The following is an 11,552-nucleotide window of genomic DNA, read 5'->3' on the forward strand; positions in this document are numbered from 1 at the left end:
AGTAGCCCATGGGGGGAAATCCGAATTCCGAAATGATACCGCAGTGGCTGTATCTATGTTTCTCTCATTCTTTCCCTATTTCTAGTATTAAACTAGCGATCATCGGAATTGTGGGGGGGGGGGGGCAGCAACAAATATATCCAGGTGCTCCTTTGGAAAGAAAAGGAATACAATGGCAAGGTTAACCTGCAATCATAATTCAATAAAGAGCAAAATCTGCAAAGCCAAACCAAGCCCTAATTGGCCTACCAGCTAAGAGTATAAACATGATACCAGTACTTGTCTCTTGGGCCAGCCAGAAAGAAATTTAAGATATCTACCTGGTGATGTGCGCCACTTTACCGTAAATGTGCACTAAATCCAGTTGTAATCCTACATCCTATTGAGAGGTTTCACTAGTATTGTTATAAAACACTCAAGTTAAGATGTGTACTATGCTTTTTGTACATCTAGTCATAGGAAAATCGGTAATACCAGTACATTTATCAATTCAATTGGTTTGGTGACATTACATGAATGTAGTTACTTATTGAGCTGTACATGACTTCATGTGCTGATACAATTTGATTTTTCAATAATTTTTTTTCCTTACCCCGCTTCTCAAATTCTTTTTTTTTTCTTTCTTTTTTTTTGGTCATTTAAATCAACCTCAGTAACGGTGAAGTATCAAAGGCCCACCCACCGTTGCCTGGTTCCATTCCACAGAGCCGTACCATGATATAACCTGAATGTATGACAATCCCACAGCTACCTAGTCTTTCAGTAGCATTTTTGTGACTATCCTCGCAGGTTTTTTTCAACGCCCGTAACTATCCTCAGTCCAGGCCTGCAATGAGGTCGAGATTTTCCATTACAGCCCCCTTTCTCACTTGTATTCGTAGTTCCATGCAGTCTGCAATAACTGGCGCTTCATGAGAAGTCTTTGCTGAATATTGCAACTTGCATGGAGTTCAATAAATGTGTAGTAATGAGACACATATTTGGCACAGAAGAGACATAGCAGGATATTTAAATGGAACCGAGTGCTCGCCCACCTGGTTAATAGGTGAGAGAGAAAATAAATACCCATGAATTTCCCTCCCATTACAACCTGGCTTTTGTTTTCTGTTTTTTGCTAGCATGCTAGGCCTCACCTTTTTGGGGGTCTTGGCACTGCAACTACAGTGCTAAGCCCACCATCTTGTAGTGCTAGATAGTCAATGTGCACCATTGGGTAAGAACACATTCAAACACACTATAAAGATCAAAAACAGGTCAAAGTTAGAGGTGACCTCTGAAAATGAGGTGGGGAACGGCAGCTCCGGTAACTGGTGGGACCACGGCCAAATCTTGCAACTGGAGAAAGCTCTCATGTAAGATGTTTGCCATCTTGTGTGGTATCATTGCTAGTGCTGCTGGCTGGTTTACAAATTCATCTTTACAGGACAAAATATCAGCAAGAGAGTCACTAACAATTTGAACAGAAACTGACTCATGACTTGTACACTCTGCAAATGATGCATTCCCATTGATGGGTACTGCACAATAATATTTGTGCTTATTTACCTTTCATACACTCAGAAGTCTGTTTTGTTTTGCTGTTTTTTTTTGTTTTTGTTTTTGTTTTTTTTTTTGTTGTTTTTTTTTTGTTTGAACTTGCAAGCCCAGCTTCCCTTGCATACTGAAATTTCAGGCAATCCTTTCAACAGAAGTTGTTCTGAATGACCTTCGAAGCAGTTTGCCAAAGATTAGCCCGATACTGTCATGGTTAAACACTGCAAACTGAATCCAGGAATTGAAACGTATTCTACTGTATTCTACGTACTGCAGATGCAGTACATATTTAAAGCGATCTGATGAAAAGAAGTGATTAGGCCTGTACACTCCTCCTACAATGACATACCTGTAACCTGCCGTCCAATGTCCTCTGTATCGTCACACACTTGCTTGGGTGCGCCCCGTTTGTGGTGATTGCCGTGATCAGACTGTCGAGCTCGTCTCGCTTCTCCTTCAGCTTCTTGACCAGGCTCTCGATGGCCCGCTTGGCGAAACTCTCCGACTCGCCCCCTTGCCGGTGGCACATGAGGCTGTGCACGATGCTGAGACAGGCATCGGCGCTTGTCGGCGCACCCGACATGGTTCCAATGGTGTACGCCAGTTTGACGCACGCAGTATCGTCGGCACCAAGGTCAAATCTTGTGCTGCACTATGGGCAGACGCTGTTTCCCCCCTAAGAACAATCGTCGTGGTGACAACCAGCTCCTTCTTGTGCTGGTGGTATCTTTCTAGAAAATTCCCTGGATGATTTTGACCGCTAGGTTTGATGAAGATCCCTGTTTTGAGAGATGAAAGCACTGTACATTTACCAGATTTTTAGCCTTGAAACATACAAATTGTACGCCACAATCACACACAAATTGTATGCCAAATTGTATGCCAAAAACAACAACAGGAACATTATGCAAATTTCATGAATTCACATTGAATGAAACTTACTTTTCAAAGAAAATAATCACTATGCATATTTCATGAATTCAGACTGAAACTTACTTTTCAAAGAAAATAATCAAAAACCTGGTATCTTCATGTGGATGATGTGACCAAACAAAAGCATACACAGAGGTATGCATCATGTTCACAATGCCTTGCTAAAAATTTGGTGTAGAGGTTTGTGCTTGTTTTTTGCCAAACACCCTAATTTTGACACAAGATTGATAACCTTAATACAAATTTCTCAATGTCAAGGTGAGAAGAATATATTAAGTGAGTAGTTCTGATAAAGAGTATAGTTCATTTGTAGGCACAATACCTGTGTTTCCTTCATAATCTGACCTGACTTAACACATCATACATATACAAAAACAACTCTGTGCAAATACAAAACACAACAAAACCTATCAGAATTGACGTAAATGTACTATGTTCTAAAAATTTGGTGTCAGATATTATGACCCTCTTTAGCAAAGACTTACAATGTATTATCATAATACTGCTAATGATAATAATAATAATAATGGTGCTTTTATCGTGCATATTACTGTACAGTCAAATATCATTTACTCCTTCAGTGACAAACTGTGAATGAATGAACATCAACTACTATCAATACCACCTTTCCATCATATGTCCAGTATTATGTTTAAATCACAGGAAATAAAAATTAACTTCTCTGTAATTGCTTAAAGATCGTTCACAAAATGCCTCTGGTTTCCTTGGTGAAATGATTATTCTCCTTTATTACTCTACTTGCCTAAAACTATATAAATATACTGATATGTAGTTGAGCACACTTCATTGTATCAAGTTTTGACAGGATGGAGGATGATATTCACCTAAACAACACTTGTGCTAATTATGATTTATTCACAGTTCTTTTTTTTTCTCACACTCACCACTGTTGTTTGTTCCTACCTTCTTTCTCCCCCCCCCCCCCCAATTAAATATTACTACAATCTTTGCAAAATTACAATTTTGTCAAACTGCAGAAGATATCTATTTTGTGCCAACAATTTCTCATGACCCTGACAACTTCACTCTGTTGAGCCAGTCTGGATTCCAAGAATCTTTCAAGTACACGCAATGAGGATGGCATAATCACAATATGGACGAATACAATGACTATACCTTCAAAGTCAGGACAGTGATGCCTCTCTTTCCTTAGGAAAATTTACAGAGATTACATGTAGGTATAGAATCCTAGTGACAATGCATGAAGATTGAATCTTCAATCTTAGTTGTCATTTAGGGTTATATAAAAGTGAGAGCAAAAGATATATTATCACTTACCATGTACTGGGCGTGGAGTCACTATACTCGACGAATACACATGAACAAGCTCAAGTGGAGGTCATCTTAGTCCATTGTGCAGAACTTTTGGCAACTGTATTGAAAATTAGAGACAAGGGGTTGGATAGGGCGGGGTAGGGAAGGAGTCCAAAAGGAATTGTAGACATTAGGAGACAGTCCAGGTAGTATTCTTGCTGAAACAGTGGTTTACACACTGAGGATACATTTTGTATAGTGATGACAGGACAGGGTGCATTTTCACAAAAATTTGTGTAGAGGCAAATCAAAGCAAACACCCTCTCTTGCAGTGATCTTAAGAAACGAGCTGGGTTCAAACAGATGAGCATCAATTCTCAATCACTAGATCTCCACTTGTGATTTATATTTAATAGACACTAGGTCGAGGTAAAATTCAGTCAAAGTATACAATGACCTGAAAGGTATAAAGCTGTGATGTAAATGGCATGACAGAAAATGGAAGGGGGAGGGAAGGCATAGTTTTCTCCATTTCTTTTCCAGAATGGATTCTTCCTTATAAAGTACCGTACTTATAAAGTGGTATTCATTTTACCTTTCAGAATGAAAACAACGTAAAAAGCATGGCATCAGTAGATTTTTCCCCCCAACAAAATCAAGAAATATCAAGAAAGTTATAAGAATCTGACACATCTTCTGAAATAACACCCCTGAACCATTTTGTGTGGTATGGAACTGGTATGTACATCTTAAAGGCAACAAAGTTTTTTGCTTAATTATAAAATATCTTACTGTAAAAGCGAACATTTTCACAGGAGTACAGAGTAACTTTCCGCGCTCAGCCAGATAAACTGAATTTCGGACGTTTTTAATTCCATGGAATGAAAGTATTACTACTACTACTACATACAGTATAAAAAGCACAGAATTTGCATGCTTTTATTATCACACTAATTTCATATTGTGTGGAGTGCACAAAAATTACCACACTGCAAAAATTCACTTTTACAGTACAACTCTTGAGTGCAAATATATGCATTACAGGTCTAGTGCATTTGTTAGAAAAACATTTCACCATACTCAAATGGTGTAAGTTCTGATTCATCCAGGTAACGATCAATAAAGGTACAACATTAAATCAAATCATCTGGACTTACTATTTTTAGTTCCGAGAACAGTTTCACGTCCGATCCTGGACGCTTCATCAGATCGTCATATGAGCTGATGAAGCGTCCAGGATCGGACGTGAAACCGTCCTCGGAACTAAAAACAGTAAGTCCAGATGATTTGATTTAATGTTGTACCTTTATTTCACCATACTAATTCATACATTGGGTAAGGGGTTAGGTCATGAAACAAGAATGAGAAATTCATCTTCCTCTGCCAAGGGACTGAAATGGCTCTTTTGATAAACTGAACTAGAGTCTTGATGAGAGATACATTCCGTAATGTAAAATGATATGAAACACAAATAAAAGCACTTATAAAGGACAGTGCACGCTGCAATGCGGTAGGCTAGACCTGGGAAAACTATGTCATACGTACCTGTATGTATGCCACCATGATGTTTAATGTCTCACATAATCATTACTGACATTATCGTGTGCACCCATTGCCATTGACATTGCAGTAGGGGCTCGCTCTAAATACTTGTTAGTATTTATCATCGTTGATTGTTGTGTGCTCATTAGCGACAAGGACATGTTGTACTATTACATTCCATGACAAATGATGCGATCAGAAATAAACTTGGGAAGTTTGGTTTCTCACACATGGACGTATTAAAAAATTGAATATCGCTGTTAAGAGTTGCTAGGTGTGCTATTCATTGGAGGGGCATAGATGGCATTTAATAATACTGCACTATCGCCTAACTAAATATCAAAAATAGTAAAAATTTAAACAATTACCTTGATGTAATAATCCCTTGAAGCAGCTTGTACATGAAGCTACTGGGTATACTGATTTGTCAATCTTAGTTAACACATGTTAGAATCTATAGATCTCGAAATCTAAGGGCTTAAGGCTATAGACCTGTAGCAGCACAATGAGTCATGCTTTCATTTTCTAACTCTACTAAGAATTGTTTTCGTCCACTCGCTGACCATATCCGCTAGTGGTCACTCTACAGCGTAATACAAGCACATTTTTACGACCGCTCTGGCCCTCTGTATCGCGAGCACTCATATCATTTGTCTGAGCATTCCTCGCGAACGCAACTTCACCTCCGGTCACTCCTACGGTCACCATGACAACGCGAGATGGACATCCTTTCCAACCAATCTCCTTCCTTTCTTCACTCCACGTCTCGAAGAGGTTTCGCATGCATGTTACAACTGTTCATTCACAAAATTCAACTTTTCACGCATACTTCACTTCTTGACCAGCTTTCGTTGCAAACTATCCAAACTTCATCATCAAACATCGGACTCGCGAACTTCTCTCTCTCTCACAATCTATCTATCTCTCTTTTCACCTCTAATTTCACTGTCTCGTGGAGCATTCAACATTGTGCTATTTCATCATTGTGCTACTTCAGGGAATCATAGTTTGTGTCACGTTATGTTCTTATACATGTGCTAAATGGGAGAAGGGCAATAACTGAACTTTCAATTATTGGAGGACCATTTCCTGCAACATCGGCTACTCCAGGCGTTGACCGACAAGTATGTCTAATTCCGCGAAAAACTTCTCATTTATAATAATGACATTTGCTGGGTCAGTTGAAACTGACCTAGCAAATGTCATTAAAAAATGAGAAGTTTTTCGCGGAATTAGACATACTTGTCCGTCAACTCCAGGTGCAGCTCGGCAGCAGGGGAGATATTGTGTGTTATAGAATCAACGAATGGTGAGTAGAAGGATATATTCTCTACGCTCTATTAACTATCCTACTACGAAATCCCATCAGACGTAGTAGGTCCCTAGATCTAGTATGAGTAAACTTTATACATAACTAGACGGGCGACACTTTGAAAATCTGTACTTCTCAGTCATGACTAACATTGCTCCCTTGAGATATCGAAGGTTTGGTTTCGATGGCATTCTCATTTTTGGCTGCCTTGACGGTGATAATCTTGCTGTGTGTAAAGGGACCATTTTACAGAGAGCGTGTTACTAGTGTGCAGTTGATCCGATTCAGCCAGCAAGGGTACGCCGACAAAGCGGCGTCAGTGGGGCTGGGAGGCCTGCGCGATCGCTGCTCTGCACTCGGCTGATAATCATAACAGTAACACATTGGGATATCATTACAACGAGAGTGACAGGCCCGACGATTTCTGTTTGACAATTGAAGGATTACGTTAACGAAGTAACTTACCACTCTTACTTGTTTAGAAGAGATAGTTGTCTCTAGAAACGTGTCAGATGGATCTTCAGTTCGTAACGGATCAGGGTACTGAGCTTTAAGGTCACGATTGGGGCTGTACACTCATCATTTCGGCATGACGGTATTCGTTCCTTGATCCTGCGCGTACGTACGTACACTGTACGTGAGTAGAGTAGCGAAGAAGCGAGTTGCAAAAACAAAACAGTATAGAAGCCATCTATCAGCTACCACACACACTCGTGCAAATCCCTCATACGGTTTGCTCGAGCTAGCTCTCCGATGCCGCCGCCAGCTCGCTATGTGTGTGAGTGTGTGTGTGTTCAGTAAAAGTGTGTGTAGTTACTGGTGAGCGTAATACGTGTACTGAGTATTTCTTTGCTTGGTGTGTATTTCGTTCACATTAAACTGCCCACACACACGAAATACGCACACCTAAACACACGCATAAAGTATACGGCGTGTTTCACCAGTTCCTGGAAGCCGAGATGATGGTTTCTTCGTCGCGCGCCGCAAACAGAACAATGCGCATGCGTTACAATAACGTTCCATAACTAACCCCGCAAATTGGCCTGAAGAAGGACTTGCAAAAGTGAAACTGAAAATATACAGTGAAATTAAATAGAATCCGCGTACCACCAGGAAAAAAAGAAATGCATAGTAATTCTTTCTCCCTCGTACCGATACATGAGTATTGTAAAGATAATGAGACATAATCAGAGAGCACGGAGACATTTTAGAACTGTTTTTCACAACTTTTTTTATTGTAAAATTCCATGATGACACTGTATGCCAACATATGGGACATTAAATTTTGTTTCAAGAAGAAGTTGTATAATGTGTAATATTTCAAAATGACAAGGGACTAAAAATCTCTCTATAGCACTTAAAAGTGGCCATTGCATCGTGAATAGTTTATAATGTCCGTAAAAAATATAGCTTCTTTCCACGTCAATATGTAGCGTGTACAAAGATCAAACAGAACTTTGAAAACTTTTATGAATGGATTGCAAAGTAAAGGTTCTTTTTTTATTAGTCACTAGCATCATTGCGCATATGTGTGAGATCATCATAGCATCGCCCGTAATAATATTGTACAAGCACAAGCATACGATTACGACAAATTTAGACTCGCCAGCGCGGCGCAAGCCAGGTGCATTTTGGAGTACAGAGCCATGCACTAGCAGGCGCCAGGCCTACATACACCTTAGCTTGCTTTGATTGTGGTGTAATAATGGGACAACTTACGCAAGACGCGCGAACGCGTCTCCATGGTAACATTTCCTCAGCCTGTACACTCCAAAGCTTACCCGGCCAAACAGAGAGTAAATTGTAGAGTTTTGGGTGAAGTATAAAGCCAACATCAAGACTGATGATATTTGCGTTAAAATGACTGGACTTTTCACGACGTTGGCGTGTCTGTGTTGGGCCTTGTATGCGACGAGATTTCCAGCCGAGGTTTTCGGTATGTGTTTGATTGTGGGCAACTGCCCTCCAGGGCTGACCTGGATGTGAAACTTGAGGTTCTGCTCCCGCGATACTCAATCAGATATAGGACACGCCCTGTCTTGCTGCCTCTCTAGTCTCCATCTACGTCTCAAGCTCCCATCTCTTTCTCGCTTTTGTCCTCATTTCCAGTTTTGTTCATTCTAGTTTTCAAGTCCATCTTTATGATTTGTGATTTGAATCATTGCTGTAATCAGGTTATCGATAGCAAATTCTATCCGCAATGCAATATTTGAAACTTCGATATGAATTTGTTGTTGTCTTGCTATCTTTATACCAAGACAGGAAGTTAAGTCCTGTCGGAAATCTTTGATCTTCCTAATGACTATAAAGGATTGTCAAAACTGTGAGTTCTCATCAGTAAGGACTCAAAAAAAAAAAATGAGATGCAGTGAATAAGATTCATTGTAGTGAGGAAAGCGGATGAAATAATCAGAACAGTGATTTAACAGATTTTTGTTTGCTCTCAAATTCTGTGTTCTGTCATTTTCAGGTGCATCAAGCACGATTGCAGCCTCTTTGGACTTGACATCATCATCATCATCATCATCACCACCATCACCACCACCATCGTCATCATCATCATCATCATCATCATCATCATCACCATCACCGCCAACACCACCATCATCAACATCATCATCATCACCATCACCATCACCATCATCATCATCACCATCACCACCGCCATCATCATCATCATCATCCGCTGTCCTTTCCAAACAGGTTTTGAGGAGAAGGAGAGCGACCCAGTGCGATCCCGAACTCGTAGAACCTCTGGTCATCTTCCCGCATCAGCGCGTGGAGATCCGGTGCGCCAAGTGGTAAGAAATAAATCCTCGCAGGCCAGTGCCCTCGAAATAAAGGGATCATCCTCCGAGTCACATCACGGTCCACGAGTTCGACATTGAAAAAAAAAAAGTCCATGAGTCTGTCATGCACCAACAAAACCATGTCATGCACAGACAAACAATCTGGAACCAACACCGAGACTTGAACCTTCTGAGAACCAAAATGACCACTCAAAATTCACTCCAGTTTCACTCTAAGTTCACTCTTTTCTTTCATTTACTCCTTCGAGAGTGAAAATTTTCACTCGATTTTCTGTTAGAGAGATAAGTGTCGTATACTAACGTCTTGTGGGCATTATTTGTCTTTGCAGTGTTGGACTCATGGGGCCTATTGCTCAGTGTAGAACTCATCGGGGTCCGACATGACTTGTGGGCTGTATAGCTCGTGGGATGTATGACTCGTGGGCTGTATGATTCGTGGGTGTCGAACTCGTGACGTGCACCCGAAAAGTGGTGTCCTAAAATTTTAGGACCTGGATGTCTGTTAATGGTTGAGTTAAATCGAATATTAGTAACTGCCGTAATAGCAATGACAAGCTTCGAGGAGCGTCATTCCCCCCCCCCCCCTTTTTTTTTTAACATTTGCACGTCTGTTGATTTGCATCTGAAAATACACGTCTGAGTTTCGGCCGTGTTTGATGAAAATGCCTTGTCGCCATCTTCAATCTGTAATAACATTGGACGATCGATTCCAGAAAAGTCCATATCTTGGAAAGTTTTTATCTACTATACATGTAGTTTGGTCTCGTACAGCAGCATGAGTATTTCTATATGATCCGAGCACTCTGTAAAGATGCTACACTCATACGTGTGCCTTAGTATACAAAATGATGCACAGGACAGAGTGAATCGGTGAGAATTGGATGCAACTGTTTAAACCCACGAGTGCAGCGAGTGGGTTTTAGACTGTTGCAAAGTTAAACTATAGAGCATCCAATTCTCACCGATCCACGAAATAGGTCTGTGCATTACTTGCGTTATAAAATGCAATCATTTATTATTTGTGTCATAAAATGAGCGTATGTGGCGTGGAACAATTCACAGTCTCCGACATAGGGAAATGAATGGTATACTCCTTCAAACATTATACTTCTGGTTCATAGTGGTATCTAAACCGAAACAGGTGTCTTCGTAACCTGGATATCTCCCTTGGAAAAGATAAATGCTGATAACTTGGTGTATGATGACTCCGTCCCCCCACTCAGGTGGTCATCTCTATACCGCATGCGCGTTACCGAGTTTTAGGGAAAGGGGTACATTTTTTAGGGCTCAAGTAAGGGAAAAATCCCTAAAAATCGCTGATATATAGGGGGTCGTTTAGTATCTTTTCCAGAAAAATTCTTGATTAGGTGTGATTTTAAAGATGTTCCCGAACAGTTCTAATAGAGTTTCGAATTGGATTATAGTTTCAACATTACCCGATGGCAGTGCGAATGTGTACATACACATTCCCATCTACCGTGATTACTGATGTATATCGTGGTTTTGTCCTCTTTTTTTTTAAAGGCAAAAGAAAACTGCGGGACCAAAATGACTGACCATGCATGGAATATAAACTCACCACAATTAGCAAATTAGATGACAGACATGCAAATATAATACGTCTGGAAGATATGAATTCTTGTGAACCCCATCGGGAAAACTGAACTCCCCCCCCCCTCCCAAAAAAAAGCAACAAAACAAAACAAAACAAATGAAATACAAAAATAATCATCAAACAATAGAGTCAAACTGTCATATCTTTGTTTTCCGAAAATGCTAAGTCGGAATTGTATTGGCATAGGCGTAGTGACGTCACAGATGATCGTCAAAACTCATCCCTTATATGTGTTCGAATGCCCGTGGATGATAACTTACTTTTGTTTTAATTAAAAAAAAAATGTGTGGATGTGGATAATCTACTTCCGCATTTCTTCCGTAATTAGAGTCAACGAACTTTACGAATGTTACTCTTTACATTTTGGAGATTTATGTTTACTTGCGTTGTGTTTGTTTTATCTGTTTTGTTTGTTTGCGTGTGTATGATTTTTACCTTTGCCAAGGAGTTTTTGTTTTTGTCGGCTTTTGTTTGCCTGTCTGTTTGAAATATTTGCTACAATTTTTTAAAGGATTTTGCTGAAACTTCCAGT

At 40.1% G+C, this 11,552-nt stretch overlaps 1 protein-coding gene across 2 annotated transcripts in view; it reads right to left on the reverse strand.

Moving 5' to 3' along the window:
- Positions 1-2,270, reverse strand: part of LOC140238115 (mothers against decapentaplegic homolog 4-like) — a 52,602-nt gene extending 50,332 nt beyond the window's left edge. For both annotated transcript variants that reach the window (XM_072318050.1, XM_072318049.1), the window contains exon 1: positions 1,883-2,270. In XM_072318050.1, the coding sequence (XP_072174151.1) occupies positions 1,883-2,116 (234 nt within the window). In that variant the 5' untranslated portion in view covers positions 2,117-2,270. The remainder of the gene's footprint in view (positions 1-1,882) is intronic.
- Positions 2,271-11,552: the final 9,282 nt, after the last annotated feature.

Source organism: Diadema setosum, chromosome 14, assembly GCF_964275005.1.
Source record: "Diadema setosum chromosome 14, eeDiaSeto1, whole genome shotgun sequence".
Classification (NCBI taxonomy): domain Eukaryota; kingdom Metazoa; phylum Echinodermata; class Echinoidea; order Diadematoida; family Diadematidae; genus Diadema; species Diadema setosum.